This window comes from Salarias fasciatus, chromosome 22, assembly GCF_902148845.1.
Source record: "Salarias fasciatus chromosome 22, fSalaFa1.1, whole genome shotgun sequence".
In the NCBI taxonomy this organism is placed as follows: domain Eukaryota; kingdom Metazoa; phylum Chordata; class Actinopteri; order Blenniiformes; family Blenniidae; genus Salarias; species Salarias fasciatus.
The window spans coordinates 31,706,485-31,726,036 of NC_043765.1; the positions used below are offsets into that span (position 1 = coordinate 31,706,485).

General features: G+C 47.4%; 1 protein-coding gene across 1 annotated transcript in view; it reads left to right on the top strand.

Annotated features, from left to right (window-relative positions):
• Positions 1–19,097, top strand: part of LOC115409661 (rho guanine nucleotide exchange factor 2-like) — a 43,013-nt gene extending 23,916 nt beyond the window's left edge. The window contains exons 4-24 of the mRNA XM_030120923.1: positions 1,173–1,240; positions 2,047–2,095; positions 2,298–2,430; positions 5,203–5,312; positions 6,033–6,176; positions 6,246–6,496; positions 6,717–6,842; positions 7,232–7,349; positions 8,732–8,808; positions 9,664–9,835; positions 10,456–10,532; positions 10,634–10,806; positions 11,246–11,313; positions 12,079–12,267; positions 12,518–12,604; positions 13,162–13,211; positions 13,845–13,880; positions 13,976–14,026; positions 14,656–14,970; positions 15,869–16,022; positions 17,374–19,097. Of these exons, the coding sequence (XP_029976783.1) occupies positions 1,173–1,240; positions 2,047–2,095; positions 2,298–2,430; positions 5,203–5,312; positions 6,033–6,176; positions 6,246–6,496; positions 6,717–6,842; positions 7,232–7,349; positions 8,732–8,808; positions 9,664–9,835; positions 10,456–10,532; positions 10,634–10,806; positions 11,246–11,313; positions 12,079–12,267; positions 12,518–12,604; positions 13,162–13,211; positions 13,845–13,880; positions 13,976–14,026; positions 14,656–14,970; positions 15,869–16,022; positions 17,374–17,402 (2,477 nt within the window). The 3' untranslated portion in view covers positions 17,403–19,097. The remainder of the gene's footprint in view (positions 1–1,172; positions 1,241–2,046; positions 2,096–2,297; positions 2,431–5,202; positions 5,313–6,032; positions 6,177–6,245; positions 6,497–6,716; positions 6,843–7,231; positions 7,350–8,731; positions 8,809–9,663; positions 9,836–10,455; positions 10,533–10,633; positions 10,807–11,245; positions 11,314–12,078; positions 12,268–12,517; positions 12,605–13,161; positions 13,212–13,844; positions 13,881–13,975; positions 14,027–14,655; positions 14,971–15,868; positions 16,023–17,373) is intronic.
• The last annotated feature ends 455 nt before the right edge of the window (positions 19,098–19,552 follow it).

The window sequence follows — 19,552 nt, forward strand, 5'->3', positions numbered from 1 at the left end:
TCCTCCATCATTACTCCATCCCTCCTCCATCACTCCTCCATCACTCCTCCGTCACTCCTCCATCACTCCTCCATCACTCCTCCGTCACTCCTCCATCCCTCCTCCATCACTCCTCCATCACTCCTCCATCCCTCCTCTATCCCTCCTCCATCACTCCTCCATCATTACTCCATCCCTCCTCCATCAGTCCTCCATCCCTCCTCCATCACTCCTCCATCCCTCCTCCATCACTCCTCCATCACTCCTCCGTCACTCCTCCATCCCTGTTCTATCAGTCCTCCATTACTCCTCCCTCACTCCTCCATCCGTCCTCCATCACTCCTCTATCCCTCCTCCATTCCTCCTCCGTCCCTCCTCCATCCCTCCTCCATCACTCCTCCTTCACTCCTCCATCCCTCCTCCATCACTCCTCCATCCATCCTCCATCCGTCCTCCATCACTCCTCCATCCCTCCTCCATCCCTCCTCCGTCCCTCCTCCATCCGTCCTCCATCACTCCTCCCTCACACCTCCATCCCTCCTCCATCACTCCTCCATCCATCCTCCATCCGTCCTCCATCCCTCCTCCGTCCCTCCTCCATTCCTCCTCCGTCCCTCCTCCATCCCTCCTCCATCACTCCTCTGCCCCTCCTCCATCACTCCTCCATCACTCCTCCACCCCTCCTCCATCCTTGTCCCATGCCTCCTGAAAACGCCCCCCAGTCGTGTTCCATAAGGTGAAAGTTGAAGGCTGGTCAGCTCTGCTCCTCCACCCTCCTCTCCTGGACGGCGGGTTTCGAACCGTTGCTTTTGGAGTGGAGCAGTCGGGCTGCAGCAGCACTCCAGGAACGGTGTGAAGGTCTCACTGAAAATAACAACACCACCCACCTCGGCAGATCTGCCTTTAAAGGAAACTCCACACATCCTCAGCGGGGAAGAAGTGAAAAGATGGTGGTGACCACACAATGCTTCTTCTCTCTCTTTATCGCCATGGCAACCACAGTGTCTGGAATAGTCTGTGCCGCATGGGACGGTCTGCTCTCCATGATGACAGTCCATGTATTTTCACCAGGGTGACTCATGTCTCTGAGTTAACCTCATCCAACCCAAAAGTTACCGTTTGTTTTTTTGTTCAGACTTCTTCATGTAACTGTGTGATGTGTGTTTTAATTTTTTTTATTTCATTTCTTCCAGCCTGTAACGCCACCATCCACAACCGATGCCGGGACACTTTACCCAACTGCGCCAAAATGAAGCAGAGGGTGAGACACTCCTGCAGTCCTCACACGGCGGATCACAGGGTTCTGTTTGGGCTGAAATGCCTTGCTCAGCGGTCGCCTGTCAGCAGTGGTGTCAGGTCACCGGCTGGCCTCCGCAGGGATGCAGAAACCAGAGACCGTTCAGTGTTCAGAGGTTTGAGGGAAGCAGCAGAGAATCTAAACTAAAACCCAAAACTTCACTCCACTGTCACTGCTTCCAGGACATCTGTCCTGACAGGTTTCACAGCTGATCCAGATCTCAGGAAACATTCTGGACCATTACGTCTGAACATTCATCCTGTCATCAGAATCTGGGACATCTTTGACTTTTAGATCGATTTTAAATCCGCTTTTTATCTTGACAAAGATATTTTCTAGCTAGTTCACCCCGTCATCACATCATACGAGAAAATGAAAAGTTGATTAGAAACAAATGCTGCTGCTCTTGTTGTTGCTGCTGTTGTTGTTACTGTTATTGCTGCTCATGTTGTTGTTGATGTTGCTGGTCTTGTTCTTGCCGTTGTTGTTGCTGCTGCTGTTGTTGTTGTTGTTGTTGTTCTTGTTGTTGTTCTTGTTGTTGTTGTTGTTGTTGTTGTTGTTGTTGTTGTTGTTGTTGTTGTTGTTCTTGTTGTTGTTGTTGTTGTTGTTGTTGTTCTTGTTGTTGTTGTTGCTGCTGTTGTTGTGGTGGTGTTGATGTCACATGCTCATTTTTCAGGTTCGTAGTAGAAGTCTATGTAAGTTGGAGCGCTGTGTGAGCGAGCTGTCAAGGTGATGCTGATGTCAAACTCCGGTGTTCTTTGTGCCCACAGCAGCAGAAGATGACCCTGATGAGAAATAACGTGACCCTGCGCTCCAAAAGTAAGACGGTCTTTTCACAGTCAGATTTCTGGAGTGTGTTTCTTGTCAGCCGTTTCACCTGCTGCTGTCCCTCTTTCTCCGTCATCCTCTCTCTCTTAGTTCAGCTCTTCTTTTTGGACAAGTTGCCCTGTTTTTCATTGATTTGGTTCGTCCTCCTCCTCCATCCTCTCTCTCCTCTGCCGACCACCTTTTCTTCTGTCAGCTCCAGGGATGCGTGAGCGCCCGTCCTCGGCCATCTACCCGTCCGACAGCCTGCGCCAGTCTCTACTGGGCTCCCGTCGCGGTCGCTCCGGCCTCTCGCTGTCCAAGAGCGTCTCCACCAATAACATCGCAGGGTGAGCTGCAGGGCCGGCCTCCGGCAGGTCTTCAGGGATGTGGAGAACGTAGCTGGTGTCTAGACATGAATTCAACTTCAGGAGTTAATGAAACACGAAGTGCTGGTCAACACTTGTCTGATAGGGCTAAAATAGTCAATCACATTTCTTTATGAAATTGCACTGATGAAGCAGGAAGTGATGCAGTCAGTACCTCTGTCTCACTGTAGGTGGCAGAGCTGAGCTCACTGCTCTCTTTCTCCTATTTGTTTGGATGTCCATGTGCAGCAGGAGCAGTTTGTCCTGAAATGTTTCCTCGACTGAGTCTTGCAGCGCTTCTTATTGAGTTTTAGAGCTCTTCTTATTGTGTTTTAGAGCTCTTCTTATTGAGTTGTGGAGCTCTTCTTGTTGAGTTTTAGAGCTCTTCTTATTGAGTTTTAGAGCTCTTCCGATTGAGTTGTGGAGCTCTTCTTGTTGAGTTTTAGAGCTCTTCTTATTGGGTTTTAGAGCTCTTCTTATTGAGTTGTGGAGCTGTTCTTGTTGAGTTTTAGAGCTCTTCTTATTGTGTTTTAGAGCTCTTACTGAGTTGTGGAGCTCTTCTTATTGAGTTTTAGAGCTCTTCTTATTGAGTTTTAGAGCTCTTCTTATTGAGTTTTAGAGCTCTTCTTATTGAGTTTCAGAGCTCTTCTTATTGGGTTTTAGAGCTCTTCTTATTGAGTTTTAGAGCTCTTCTTATTGAGTTGTGGAGCTCTTCTTATTGTGTTTTAGAGCTCTTCTTATTGTGTTTCAAAGTTCTTCTTATTGGGTTTTAGAGCTCTTCTTATTGTGTTTTAGAGCTCTTCTTATTGAGTTTCAGAGCTCTTCTTATTGTGTTTTAGAGCTCTCCTTATTGAGTTTTAGAGCTCTTCTTATTGTGTTTTAGAGCTCTTCTTATTGAGTTTTAGAGCTCTTCTTGATTGAGTTTTAGAGCTCTTCTTATTGAGTTTTGGAGCTCTTCTTATTGAGTTTTAGAGCTCTTCCTATTGAGTTGCGGAGCTCTTTTTGTTGAGTTTTAGAGCTCTTCTTATTGAGTTTTAGAGCTCTTCCTATTGAGTTGTGGAGCTCTTCTTGTTGAGTTTTAGAGCTCTTCTTATTGGGTTTTAGAGCTCTTCTTATTGAGTTGTGGAGCTCTTCTTGTTGAGTTTTAGAGCTCTTCTTATTGGGTTTTAGAGCTCTTCTTATTGAGTTGTGGAGCTGTTCTTGTTGAGTTTTAGAGCTCTTCTTATTGAGTTTTAGAGCTCTTCCTATTGAGTTGTGGAGCTCTTCTTGTTGAGTTTTAGAGCTCTTCTTATTGGGTTTTAGAGCTCTTCTTATTGAGTTGTGGAGCTGTTCTTGTTGAGTTTTAGAGCTTTTCTTATTGTGTTTTAGAGCTCTTCTTATTGTGTTTCAAAGTTCTTCTTATTGGGTTTTAGAGCTCTTCTTATTGAGTTTTAGAGCTCTTCTTATTGAGTTGTGGAGCTCTTCTTATTGTGTTTTAGAGCTCTTCTTATTGAGTTTTAGAGCTCTTCTTATTGAGTTGTGGAGCTCTTCTTATTGTGTTTTAGAGCTCTTCTTATTGTGTTTCAAAGTTCTTCTTATTGAGTTTCAGAGCTCTTCTTATTGTGTTTTAGAGCTCTCCTTATTGAGTTTTAGAGCTCTTCTTATTGAGCTGTGGAGCTGTTCTTGTTGAGTTTTAGAGCTCTTCTTATTGTGTTTTAGAGCTCTTCTTATTGAGTTTTAGAGCTCTTCTTGATTGAGTTTTAGAGCTCTTCTTATTGAGTTTTAGAGCTCTTCCTATTGAGTTGCGGAGCTCTTTTTGTTGAGTTTTAGAGCTCTTCTTATTGAGTTTTAGAGCTCTTCCTATTGAGTTGTGGAGCTCTTCTTGTTGAGTTTTAGAGCTCTTCCTATTGGGTTTTAGAGCTCTTCTTATTGAGTTGTGGAGCTGTTCTTGTTGAGTTTTAGAGCTCTTCTTATTGTGTTTTAGAGCTCTTCTTATTGAGTTGTGTAGCTCTTCTTATTGTGTTTTAGAGCTCTTATTATTGTGTTTCAAAGTTCTTCTTATTGGGTTTTAGAGCTCTTCTTATTGAGTTTTAGAGCTCTTCTTATTGAGTTTTAGAGCTCTTCCTATTGAGTTGTGGAGCTCTTCTTGTTGAGTTTTAGAGCTCTTCTTATTGGGTTTTAGAGCTCTTCTTATTGTGTTTTAGAGCTCTTCCTATTGAGTTGTGGAGCTGTTCTTGTTGAGTTTTAGAGCTCTTCTTATTGGGTTTTAGAGCTCTTCTTATTGAGTTGTGTAGCTCTTCTTATTGGGTTTTAGAGCTCTTCTTATTGGATTTTAGAGCTATTCTTATTGAGTTGTGGAACTCTTCTTATTGAGTTTTAGAGCTCTTCTTATTGAGTTGTGGAACTCTCTTTATTGTGTTTTAGAGCTCTTCTTATTGAGTTTTAGAGCTCTTCTCGTTGAGTTGTGGAGCTGGTCTTATTGGGTTTTAGAGCTCTTCTTGTTGAGTTGTGGAGCTCTTCTTATTGTGTTTTAGAGCTCTTCTTATTGTGTTTCAAAGTTCTTCTTATTGGGTTTTAGAGCTCTTCTTATTGGGTTTTAGAGCTCTTCTTGTTGAGTTTTGGAGCTCTTCTTATTGAGTTTTAGAGTTTTGAGTTTTAGAGTTTTAGAGCTTTGAGTGTTAGAGTTTTAGAGCTCTTCTCGTTGAGTTGTGGAGATCTTTTTATTGAGTTTTAGAGCTCTTCTTGTTTCCTTGAGAGTTTTCATGTGTCCTGCAGGACTCTGAGTGAGGACTCTCCTCTGGGCCTGCGCAGGATCTTGTCCCAGTCCACAGACTCGCTGAGCTTCAGGAACAGAGCCATGTCGGTGGAGTCGCTCAACGACGATGGTACCAGAACATTTGAACTCCTCACACACAGTCTGAGTCCTCCAGGAAGCTCAACATACTGTCTCTGCACTACTCAAGCACATGTTCTGATCTGACTTTTTGTTTACTGACTTTATTTTATTTACTCCTCTCAAAGCACTTCGTAAGGTACATATGCAGAAGGTATTAAGATCAACTGTAAAGTTTGACTTTTTCAAATGTTGCAGCAGGCAATTCCCCCAAGCCCCTCTAAATTAGTTAATTATTTACTTTTTCATGTAGAAAAGTTAGGGAACTCCCTGATAGCAGACTTGCTCTTTACTATAGGGCAGAGGTGGGGATTGAAGCCTGATCAAGTCATCTCCATGCCATGTTTTTGCTCTGACCATGTATCACACCAGGTGAATCTAATCAACCCTGCTCCTCAGCTTGTCTGTGGTACATGGTCAGAGCAAAAAAACATGGCATGGAGATGACTTGATCAGGCCTCAATCTCCCACCTCTGCTATAGGGCAATCCCTTTGATATCCATCAGCATTCTGATTTCATCCATCCTGATAGTTTATCTCCTCACTCCTCTTCACTTTTATTCATACATGACTTGCTGTTGGTGTCGCTATCAAACTCTTATTCACAGATTTTTACCATAAGTAAACAACACAGCTTATAGAGTGTTTAATTGCCTCAGTGGAGTCTGAACTGCTGTGTGAGCCTCTATGCTGACGACTGAGTCCTGTTCAGGAGACCTGTACTACACCTCGGTCCTGGAAGACCTGGAGCTGGAGGGCCAGGACTTCAAGGCGGACTCCTGGAGCATGGCTGTGGACAGCAGCTACCTGCAGACGCACCGCAAGAACGTCATCAAGAGGCAGGACGTCATCTACGGTGACTGAGACTTCTCCACTTTACTTGGCCGGTCGGTCCGTTTCACTGACTGTGTTGTGTTTGTGGCAGAGCTGATCCAGACCGAGCTGCACCACATGCGGACCCTGCACATCATGGACCGGGTGTTCAGGCAGGGCATGCTGGAGGAGCTCCAGATGGAGCCCAGCGTGGTCAACACCATGCTGCCCTGTCTGGACCAGCTGATCAGGATACACTCACACTTCCTGGCACAGCTGCTTCTGCGTCGCAACCTGAGCCTCCATCCCGGATCCAGCCGCAACTTCACCATTCACCAGCTGGGGGACATTCTGGTAGAGCAGGTGGGCTCACCTGGATGATGACCTTTAACCTTCCACAGCAGAGGTCACAGTACAGTCTGACTGCAGTTCACTGTTGCTCTCAGTGCTCCATCATTGATCTCTCAGCTCTTCCTTTCTCTTACTGAAATAGTGTGCCTCCCAGTGGTTGAATCAGTTACTGCAGGTACAGCAGGCATCAATTTAGTCTGTTTAGTGTGCGTTGTGTGTGTACCTCTTCCAGTTTTCAGACCACTGGGCAGACGACATCCGGAAGACCTACGCTGAGTTCTGCAGTCGTCATCTGAAAGCTGTCAAACTGTACAAGGAGCTGCTGGCCAGAGACAAGAGGTTCCAGTTCTTCATACGGGTGAGGAAACGCCATCCACCTCACCTGAAAACACAGCTTGAGTTGGTGAGAGACAGTCAGCGGAAACATGTTGGTAGAGGTTAGCTGTGAAAGTGCTGACGTGGAACTGGTTGTATTGATGGATAAGTGACGGGAACACAGGAGGACGAGGTGTGAGAGTGAAGCAGGAGGGCTGTGAATTACTGATGTGTTAATAGAGGACAGACAAACTGACTCACTGGATGTGGGAATGAAAATCCTGTGAAGTCTGAGGAGCACAGAAAGAGTGTTAACTGACAGATGATCTGAGTGCAGTGTGAGCGCCCGTCTGTTGTTCTCTCTGACTCGTTTTGTGTGTGTGTGTGTGTGTGTGTGTGTGTGTGTGTGTGTGTGTGTGTGTGTGTGCGCAGAGAGTGAGTCGGGGCCCGTTGCTGCGTTGCCACGGCGTTCAGGAGTGCATCCTCCTGGTGACTCAGCGGATCTCCAAGTATCCGGTTCTGATCCAGCGCATCCTGGACAACACCACAGGTAGCGTCCACACAGCAGGCTCAGCTCACACACACACACACACACACACACACACACACACACACACACACACACACACATACACCTACACCTATACGCATAGCAGTCGCATTGCACAGAGATTTCACAGAGAAACGGTGAAATGCAGCAGCGGTTCTAGTCCACAGTGATTCATTGGCACCTTGCTAAGAAGAACTGCTGGGATGGAACCTGTCTGTTCCGGTTCCGGAGCTGCATTGCCTCTGGTCTTCCTCTGGTCTGAATGCTGCTGCGAGCGTCACCGTCACACGGTCAGAGGAGCCCAGATGGAGGCACTTCTGTCAGTGTTTCTGACGTCTGTGTTCAGTCCAGTGCGTTGCAGAGAACAGTCTTGGTGTGAGCCCTGATGGAAACCCTCAGCTGCTCTGACGACGGCCTCTGGATGTGTGGTTTGCAGCTCTTGTTGGTCTGGTCCACAACACGCAGGGTCTCCTTGGTTTTCGCGCCGCCGTGATGCTGATGCTGGGGGTGTTCCTGGATTTCCCAGCCAGGATAGCACTGACCAGAGACCGTTTCCACCGGCTCCTCAGCTCCTCCCCGGACAGGATGTAGCTTCCTCATTCAGTCTAACGGTGCCGTCTGGTACGGCCCAGCTCGGCCACCATTCCCTCAGTCTCTCAGCTCTGTTTGTGTGCTTTGATCTGGCTTGAGATGGCCCAGGCTCTTCCCCTGGGAGTGTATGTTAAATATTTAAAGCGATGGAAGGGGCGTCCTGAAGGTCAGCTTATTCTTTAGCCCAGCGTTGGTCTGTAGTCCGAGGAACTGATGGTCATACACCCAGGACTCATCGCTGGATTGTCAGTGTTGTTCAATGCCGTTATGAACCAGCCGAGCTGGGCGCCGCCATCTTTTGTATATCCTGAATGACTGAGGTCAGGTGAAGGTGGAGCAGCAGCAGAAACCACCGACCGAATTACTGCTGGGACCATCTCCACTCACTCTCACATGACTCACGGTCCAGTGGAGCTCCTCCACAAAACAGCACTCAGATGAATGTCTGTGGGATTATCCAGTTCTTTATGGTGCAGCAGAGCAAAGACTGGCTCCCTCTGACTGTGTGCAAACGCTGAGTGAACGGTCTGGCTTTATCTCCAGCCTTCAAGAAGTTTCTCTCCGGTTCACACTCCACTGAGGTGCAGTTTTCACACACAGCTGAAAGATTTGCTTCTGACACGACTGAAGCTCATCAGCAGAGGCCCAGATTATATCAGCAGCGGGAAACATTCTATCGCCGGCCGAGTTCCGAGTCTGAAGATATCTGAAGTCTGTTCAGTGACTTTATGAGGGAAAAGAGTCGCAGTCATGTTGTTTCGTTGTTTCTGTTCTTGTTTCTGACGATGAAGATGATGAAGAGGAGGCTTCGTCTCTGGCTCAGGCGCTGCTGATGATCAGAGAGCTGCTCAGCTCCATCGATCAACAGGTGAAAGCCTTTTCTTCTGTTTCCACAGCAGACAAAACCTTCACAACTTCAATAAAACCCTTTTTCACATCCAAAACAAACCCAGCAACAGTTCAGAATGAAGAAAACCTTCACAGCCACAATAAAGAAAGACCTAAATCTGAAAGAAAATAAATGAAAGTTTCTACAAACAGCCGACACACCCGGCGCCCCAATAATGATAATCAATACATAAACTTTGTAAAGTTGGTAAATTTGTATTTATTCTTATATTGTATTCCTAAAATGTGATTTAACTCATTCTTATTTTCATCTCATTTTTATTTTGAGTTTGAACTTTGACCAACAAACACAGAGACTCTCTCTCTCTCATGTCAAAGTCTCCCGATCAGCAGCATGATTGATCGGACACATCAGCTGTTCTGCCACGTTCTGAAGCGGAGCGTTTCTCTGTCGCTCTGCCAGGTCAGTTCCCTCCAGAGCCTGCTGTGGCAGATGTTCAGTGGAGTCCAGCTGCAGAGCACAGCTCCACCGCTGGGTGGAGCCAGAGAGCTTCAGGATGAAGAACACCAACCTGATTTAATACAATTTAAAACACACATAAGAGTGATAGGTTATTGAACCTATCAATACAAACTACTAAATCTAGTAATGTGACACGTTAAATCAATACTTGATCAAAAATATTTCCCTTTGTGTCTTCCCAAAGGACAGAAAATGAAGAGAATGTTTAGGTCAAGTGGTGTGAAGGCAAAATACACAACAGAAACACACACACACACACACACACACACACACACACACACACACACACACAAACACAACAGCAGCCTGGTCCAGAGTGTGTGTCCTCAGCCGCCCTGGGTGTGTGTTCAGATGGAGGAGCTGGAGAAGACTCAGCGGATGCAGGAGATCCAGGCCAAGCTGGACCAGCGTACCGAGACCAGGGTGAGGGACGGAGGACTGTTCAAACCTGCAGAGCTGCTGCGCAGGAGTCTGCTGCATGAGGGGACGCTGTTCTGGAAGACCCCAGGGTCCAGGCTCAAAGGTACACCACCAGGGTCAAAGGTACACCTCCAGGGTCAAAGGTACACCCGCAGGCTCAAAGGTACACCACCAGGCTCAAAGGTACACAACTAGGGTCAAAGGTACACCACCAGGCTCAAAGGTACACCACCAGGGTCAAAGGTACACCACCAGGCTCAAAGGTACACCACCAGGGTCAAAGGTACACCACCAGGATCAAAGGTACACCACCAGGGTCAAAGGTACACCACCAGGGTCAAAGGTACACCACCAGGGTCAAAGGTACACAACCAGGGTCAAAGGTACACCACCAGGGTCAAAGGTACACCACCAGGCTCAAAGGTACACCACCAGGGTCAAAGGTACACCACCAGGCTCAAAGGTACACCACCAGGGTCAAAGGTACACCACCAGGGTCAAAGGTACACCACCAGGAAGAGAACAAGAAGTGACATGAACACTACCAGAAGATAAATTATTATATTGTTTCTGCAGGTGTCAAAAGAGCAAAGCATAATATTTTCAATAGGATATTGATGTGTGTGTGTGTGTGTGTGTGTGTGTGTGTGTGTGTGTGTGTGTGTGTGTGTGTGTGTGTGTGTGTGTGTGTGTGTGTGTGTGTGTGTGTGTGTGTGTGTGTAGACATCCAGGTCCTCTTGATGACAGACATCCTGGTGTTTCTGCAAGAGAAGGACCAGAAGTTCATTTTCCCTTGTCTGGTGAGAAAACCTCCTGTAGAGACTGAAGAGACTCTACACCTGGTGAACACCCCACATGATGTGTGCGTGTGTGTGTGTGTGTGTTCTCCTTCCCCCCTCAGGACAAGCCTCCAGTGCTGTCCCTGCAGAACCTCATCGTCAGAGACATCGCCAACCAGGAGCGAGGGATGTTCCTCATCAGCGACTCTTCTCCTCCGGAGATGTACGAGTTCCACGCTGCCAACAAGGAGGACAAGAACGTCTGGATGAGACACATCCAGCAAGCTGTCAGCAAGTGAGGACACACACACACACGCACACACACACACACACACGCACACGCACGCACACACACACACATGCACACACACACTGAGCTGTTGAGTCGTCGTTTCATCAGTGTGATGAAAAAACAGTGTGTTGAGCTTTAAGACTCTTTAAACCTCGACTTTGAGCCTTTCAGTCTTGTTGCCTTCATGCTGTTCATTGCTCTTTAAAACCTCTTCAAAGTGGACTTTAGGCTGTTTGAAACATCTGTGTTTTTAAAGGGGACTCTGTACCACTCCGAGACTCTTTGATTTGAAATAACATTCTTTCCACCACCAGATCAGTTTGAGGTTCTGCTGGACTCTGAAGTGATCCTGACCCTGAACCCTTTCGTTGATCAAGTTTTTCTATCATATCGCCAACAAAACTGGTACTAAGGAGGATCTGTTTGTGTTTTTTGTGTTGAGGTGCCCGTCAAGAGAAGAATTCCCGCTCATCGAGCCCGAGCACAAAGCTCATCTGAGGAGACTGAAAGGTCAGCAGACACACAGCTTCACCTGGATCTACATCCTCATGGAGTCCTGAAGGCGACATTCTCTCTTGTCGTGGACTAGCCATGTGTTCAGCAAGCGCAACACAAAAAGAACAGCAGGAGCTACTGAGCTGTTCAATCTCATTTGAGTTTTCTTATACAGTGAAAGTTACAAAATCGACACAGTGAAGTCAGTGAACTTGTAGAAAACACGTCTCTGTCCGTCCTCAGTGTCTGAATAGAAGAAATGTTCTCCCTGTATGCAGACGATGGTGTAGAAGTTGTGTTAAATTCTATCAAAAGCTCTGAAGGCTCCATTGTTCTACTGGTGCCGTGGAGCTCATGAGAAGAACTAAGAGTTCCAGAAAATGTTTCTTTTTCCCATTCAGACAGGAAATGGAGCATTTTGAAAGCAATTGTACTCTGAGAGCTGTTTTCAAAAAGTTTCATTTTCAGTGAAGGACAACACTTGTCATACACACCACCAGCCAAAACACAGTCACAGTTTCAAACTTGAAAACACTGAACAGGTTCTAATAAATGGAACAGCTGAAGAACCCCAGTATTTAATGTTGTACTGGGGAGTCCTGAAAATCATCTGCAGTGTTAAAGTTACAGGAAGAACTGCAGTGACCAAACCCATCGACTGATGAATCTGTCTTTCTCCACAGCTCTCCACACAGGACTGCTCTGTGTCTCTTTCTAATGTGAGTGTGAGTGTGTGTTGATTTTAACCGTGTTCACCCCCCTCCCCCTCCCCTCCCCCAGCCGACCTCCAGCAGAAGGACCAGGAGATGCTGGAGCTGCTCCAGGAGAGAGTGTCTTTGTTCTGCGAGCTGGCGGAGGTGACCAGCGGCCAGGAGGCGCTCCACTTCCCCGTCACTCGCTACATGTTCCGAGCCGACACGCCTCAGGCCCCCCGAGCCGAGAAATTACTGCTGGACGCCACGGCGGAGGGTAACGCTGCACCAGGACACTCCCGGATGTACACACACACACACACACACACACACACACACACACACACAGTAAAAGACATTTGAAAACACACTTCAGAAACCTGAACAGAACACCAAACCCCTCACTGCTGGTTGCTGCGTACGCATCGCATGCACTGGGACAAAGAATGATGTGTGTGTGTGTGTGTGTGTGTGTGTGTGTGTGTGTGTGTGTGTGTGTGTGTGTGTGTGTGTGTGTGTGTCCATAGTGGACAGGCTCAGCGAGCTCCTTCTCGGCTCCAACATGGACGTCCCCATCTTGTGCCACCTGAACCACCTGGAGGTCGGAGAAACCAGTGAGTCTACGAAGAGTCTGACAGTCATCATCATCATCATCATCATCATCATCATCATCACCATCATTATCACCATCATTCTCATCGTCATCATCACCATCATCATCACCATCATCATCATATCACCATCACCATTATCATCATCACATCATCATCACCGTCATCATCATCATCACATCATCATCATCATCACCATCATCATCACCGTCATCATCATCATCACATCATCATCATCGTCACCATCATCATCCACTCTCAGCCTCTGGAACACTCAGCAACATGACAGATTTAGAGAACCATACATCAAATACAAAAATCTCCATGATTTGGAAACATGAGAACATCAGATCTGTCACATTAGAAACAGCATGAATGGAAATGCTTAGTTTTGGACGAGCTGCCCATGAACTCTCCTGAGACTGTCATGATCGTGACTGATCGTCTTCATTTGTTTCACACACAGAACTGAAGCATAAACTCTTATTAAATTCAGGGACAGTGAGAGAAGCTTCCAGTCTAGATGCTCCACTCAGACTCACCTGCTGGTTTCCTCTCAGGTGATCCGGAGCTGCTCGTCAATGGAGCTCATCAGTTCTTCGCTGCTAAGGTGAGTGGACGTGATGGCAGGCAGGTTTGTTCCTGAAGGTCTGAAAGGTTCTCATTTTACTGTCATGTGCTGAGATGGAAAGACCTCTGATGGCCCGGATCCATGGAGAGGTCAGACTCCTCACAGCTCACAACACTGGCACTCAGGTGGAACACCTGTCCCACCTGTTCTCACCTGTATCACCTGTTCTCATCTGTTCTCACCTATATCACCTGTCCCACCTGTCCAACCTGTCCCACCTGTCCCACCTGTCCCACCTGTCCTGTCATGATAGTCAGGGGGAAACTTTGAGTTTTCAGCTCTTTATGATTTTCAGCTGTCAGAAAACCTAAAACATTTGTCCCGAATGAAAAAGTGAAGGAAGCAGAACACATGAAGAGAGTAGGTTTGTGTGAAGGTTGGAAGTCAGAGGTCAGAGGTCATTAACGTGTCATCCAGCTGGAAACCAGCTGATTCTTCATGGCAATCGAATGAGTCTCTCTCACCAGCCTTTGTTGAATGAATCCCTCTGTCCGGCGCCACAGAGTGCCCCCCCCCCCCGTCACTCATCCTGTCATGTTGTGTTGGTTTGACCATCATGTTGTGAGATCGTCCTCATCACTGTGCTGTGGAACGTGTCTTTACCTCCTGAAGGGAAACGTGGCGCCTGAGGATGAGGAGCGGGCCGTGGTGAGTCCCGGCCACCCGCCTGGGGTGTGTTTGTTTCAGACGGACCTCAGTAAAGCGTGTGTGTGTGTGTGTGTGTGTGTGTGTGTGTTTGGCAGGAGATCTGTCAGCGGCTGGTCAACCTCAGCGTTTACCTCCACGCCCTCCAGGTCAGTGGCTTCAGTCTGCTGATCAAACAGATCAGAGGGTGAAAATGTGTTGGAGTTTCCTGATTCTTCTGTTATTGTATATAAAAAAAAACAGCAGTGAGTTCAATACACGATGAAATATCCTTTTATATAATTACAAATATAAATTACTGCTAAAATAGTTAAAGGAATGAGGAAAGCTACACAGTAAAACAACCCAAACAGCTGAAGCAGAGAAATGGCTAATTTGTGTGAAGGAATAGAAGCTGAGAGACACGGCAGGGTTCAGACACAGCGCATTCACAGTGATTCATGAAGAAATGAAACGGAACATTGAGATTATGAAGTACACTGAAACAAAGGGAGAGCTGATGGAACAGCCAACAACAATAAAATTGAGAAGAAAAGCCAAATTAAAGGTGCGAATGGTTTTCCCAGAATTTAGAGGGTAAATATTAAACAGGTTAAAATCCCAGACAATTGCTAAGAAAAATATGATAAAATCAGAAAATTTTACAACAGATGATGGAACTTTAGTGCCGTCATCCTCTTTAAAGGTTACAGGTGGATAAATGATTTGTTGGAGCGTCTCTCTCAGCTGCTGGGCTCTGAGCCGACGGCTCAGTCTGATCCGCCGCCGTGTCTCTCAGGGCGCCGTCATCAAGCAGGACTCCATCCTGGAGCTGCTGCTGCAGCCGCAGGACGGCGCGGCGCCGTCCCCGACGGGGGCGTGGCGCCCGGCGTGGCGGGACGGGGCGCAGCGGGACGCGGGCGCGGCGGGCGCCGCCATCGGGGAGCTGGCCCTGCTGCAGAGGCAGCACAGCCTGCTGCAGGAGGAGCTGCTGAGGCTGCGGGACGCCGAGAGCCGCTTCCGGGACAGCGAGAAGGCCCGGGCCAAGCTGGAGAGGCAGGTGCGCCACCTGAAGGTGTGCGGCGGAGCCGCGGCCGCCGACCAGACCGGCCAGGTGAGACCGCGGCAGACGGGAAACCGGCTTCAGGCTGGTTTAACCGAACCGAACCGAACCGAACCGCCATGTTCCGTCTCCTTCTGACCGTCCGTCACTGAACTACGTAACGTCCTCCAAACCGGTTCTTCTCGCCTAGCTTCCGCTTCGTCGGATCCACGCTGTCAGCTCTGTTTGTTTCCTCCCCAGAATGCATTGCGCTCTCCGTCTCATCTTCTCTCTGAACCAGATCACAGCTCACAGAGACCAGGGGAGGGTTAAGCTATACCCCTTTCCCACTGGCCCAAGAACCTGTTTAAACCCGCTGACACCCGGCTCCTCATGGCAGTGGGAAACAGTGTAAGCAGCATTCCGACCGGTCGATCGACCCTGCACCGGGTCGATCGACCCTGCACCGGGCCGACGCAGTGATTTACGTGATGCCGTAGCGTGGCTACGTTAGCACGCTAGTTATATCTGCACACAGTGTGAGATTTCCTTCGACACGATGACCCAACAGCGAGATCAGAGAGCTTCTCTTGATCTGTGGGGAAGAGGAGATTCAACTCTTCTCCATTGTTTATGTCGCTGTGCTCCGTCGTGCTGATGATGTCATCAACGTGCGACAACATCAGCGCGGAAAAACGCAGCCATGCAGCTCGCCTGCAGGCGACCAGACCCGGGTCTGCAGGCAGTGGGAAAGGAGGCAGTTGCCGACTGGTAGCGGGTTGAACCGTCTTTAAAAAACAGGGGTCAACCCGCTAGCTTCAGTGGAAAGGGGTTCCAGTCTAATCTGAACCTGAGCCAGACTCCAGTCTTCAGGCGGACCGGAGCTCAAGTGCTTCTTGAAATGGACGTCTGAAGTGTTTAATTCATAATAATTTATGATAATAATTCATCCGTCTTTTTCCCATTGCAGTCGCTGCAGTCGGGGAGGGGGGGCTCCGGACAGGACCACCAGCAGGCCATCAGGGACCAATCAGACCACTTCCAGGAGGGCAGCGATCTAGAGGTAGATGTGACGTCAGATGATGATGATGATGATGATGGGACTGCATCTCAAAGCTCCAAAGGTTAGGCTACAGTGATGGGCTCCGTTCAGGCTCCTCTGTCTCTGTCCGCTTTCTTCTGCCGACGCTGGCGTCCGTTCACACGGCAACCATTTCAAGTGAAAACGGGAGACTTCCGTGGGGTTTTGGGAATCTGGATCATAACGACGGTGTCTGGAGTCACTGGAAGGAAAGTCCTGGAGAACATTCCCACTTCGTCTCTTCGTAGGCGGTGAACTGGTCACTGGTCCTGGTCTCCATGAACCCAGCTGGAGTTGCACATGCTCAGTAGAGACAATCACAACACAAGGCTGTCCTCCAGAGTGCCGTGACTCCCAGTCCAGAGTCTCCTGGTCCTGGTCCTGGTCCTGGTCCTGGTCCTGGTCCTGGTCTCAGTCCAGGGTCTCCTGGTCCTGGTCCTCTCTTTGGTACCTGGTTCTGCGTGTTCTCCCATCGTTCATGCTTAGAGTGTTGTTCTCTGGTTTCATTACTACATCAGCTCCATCTAGTGGACCAACATGGGAACTCCACCGTTCCCAGAGTTTCTGCGTTTACATGTGAATTTACACTTCTCGTTTTCAGAACGTTGCCGTTTGATCATGAAAAACGATGTTTTCACTTGAAACGTTGTCGTGTAAACAGAGCCTCAGTGACGCTGTGAGCAGGAATGAGCACTGGGTGGCGCTGCAGAGCACAGTCTGTCACAGTTTAAAAGATTCTTTAATGTTCAGGTTCTACGTTCTGCGTCTCACTGAGGTACAGGCTCCTTGACTCCAGATACCATCTAGTGGTACAAAGTAGTATTACACCCACATGTTAGCTCCGCTGTGATTCTTGTTTGATGTATCTCAGTGTTACATGTATTTCAGTAATCAACAGCATTATTAGCATTATTAGCATATCCTGCTAATGTGAATGGTCAAATATTCACAACACTCACGTTTGTATAGAAGTCACTTTTATTCATGAAGTTATTGGATATTAGTTATTGAGGTTTATCTGAAATGATGCTTGTAAGATCAAACATTCATCTGGTGTTTTTAAACTCTTGAAAAGACTTTTCTAAAATCACATTTCATTTATTTCAAAACTAATTTCTGCTGTTCTCACAGAGCCGAATTCAGTTGGTAGCGAACTGAAGTTAGAGTGTGTAATACCAACTGGAACCACACGGTGGTGTAGTGATGATTACTGTGTGATAAAAACACAAGAATCTGATTAGAAATGAAGGTTCTGCAGGCAGACTGGCTGCTGAGTGACTCTCCGGCGCCCCCCAGTGCTCAGGAGTGGAAGCACTGTTGTCTGAGCGCAGTGACGGAACATGTAGTTTTGGGCATCTAAACTGGAACAACAGAATCTTTCATCTCTTTTCCAGATCTGCAAGATATTCCAGAGGAAATCTGACCCTCGGCATGTTCCTCAGTGCTCATGAGCCATACTTGATTCCCTCACGCCTCGCAGAGTGACCAGCTCCGTATTTATTTAGCCGCTTTGCTTTTCAGTAGATATCAGTGAGCTCTTTCTTTCCTTCCTTTCGGCATGCTTTGGAACTTTCCACGGTTTTGTGAGGACTCGACCAAAGGGACGGAGGAGCCGGCCGGCGCCGGCGAAGGGCTCGTTTCTGTCCGGACTCTGCAATAACTCGATCCAAAGACTGGTGGTACTGGTGGCAGCCGGCGCATCGGGACCCAACTGAAACATGAAACTGCTGGAGAGACGCACTGCTCTGAAGAGGAGCGGCGCCTGGAGGAGGCCCGAGAGCCCTGCTTTCATTCAGCTCCACCTTACTGCTGTGACCCCTGACCTCTGACCCCTGGCCTCTCACCCCTGCCGGCTGTGACCCCTGACCTCTGACCCCTGCAGACTGTGACCCCTGACCTCTGAGCTCTGCAGACCACAGCTGGAATTTAAAAATGAAAACTGTTGTGAATTTCAGAATTGAACAAATGGAAATGTGATGTTGACGTTAAAACACACTAATTTCTTTCAAAGCTTTTCTTTTATTTATTGACATAAAGAACGACTCAAATCTACTGTAAGTCTGACAGATGTCAGAGGTCAGAAGAGGTCAGAGTTCTCACTGCTGAATGCCTGAGCCACAGGACTCCTCTAGGGTCAGGGGTCAGAGGTCAGGGGTCAGAGGTCAGGGCTTGTAGAAAGTTCTGTATGATTATGTTCACTGAGAGTAATCGATTACTGGACTTCTTTATGAAATCTTGCATGATCTCCTCCACAGCTCAATGTCTCTGCTGCAGGTTCAAACACACGCTTCACACACTGTACACACACTTCACACACTGTACACACACTTCACACACTGTACACACACTTCACACACTGTACACACACTTCACACACTGTACACACACTTCACACACTGTACACACACTTCACACATACTTCAAACATACTTCACACAGACTTCACACAGACTTCAAACATACTTCACATAATGTAAGCATACTTCAAACACACTTCACACTCTTCAAGCACACTTCACGTGATGTAAACACACTTCACACACACTTCACATAATGTTCAAACACACTTGACGCACTCTAAACACACTTCACACACACTTCCACCAATCTAAACATACTTCACAAACACACTTCAAACACTCACATGCTCTAAACACACTTCACGCACTCTAAACACACCTCAAACAGACGTCACACACATTTCACAGTGTCTAAACACACTCCCAACACACACATTAAACACACACTAAACCTGTGAAACCTGGCTGAACACATTAAACATGTGACAGACGTGATCCGGTGTTCTGCTTGCTGCTCTGCATGTTGTAGACGTGTTTGTGTGATTTCAGGAAGTGTTCTCCTCCCTTAACTTCACAACATTTTAATTTTCCTTTTTATATCTGTATGAACTTCTTATATCTCAGGGTTGAATGACTGCAGTCTGATCCTCCATCTATCTATCTATCTATCTATCTATCTATCTATCCATCCATCCATCTGTGGACCACGATAAGGTTCTGTGGAGATCCAGCTGGTTCAGCAGATCATGAAGAAGAGAAGAGACAGAATGGATTCTTTTCTCTGAGTGATGAATAAAAGAGAAGCTAAACCACCTGAGTGGAAGCATGCGTACGTACAGATGTGTGTGTGTGTGTGTGTGTGTGTGCTGAGTGCGTATGGGCATGAACACACAACCTGTGGAACTTGTCCCCTTGTGATTATCTTATCTTATAGTTCTCCTTTTGTTGGTTTTCCAACATTCATGGTAAAAAACGATGTCTGGTTTGCCAGTGTTTCAGTTTGAGAACGGCTCCTCTCCTCCACCTCGTTGCCATTACTATGAAAGGTGAGGACAATGCAAGTATTCATGTTGTCTCCCGTTGCCTCCATACGGGGTTAGTTTGAGTCTCTGAAGACAAGTGGTCCAGAAAGTTCACCAGCATGAAGATGAAGAACAAGAAGTATTGATCAACACTGACTGACAGTCCCACATTTGGTTAAGATGGATTTTAATTGTACAAACACACATTGGAAATGTCATCAGTAAGACCCAATTTAGAAACTGCTTGACAC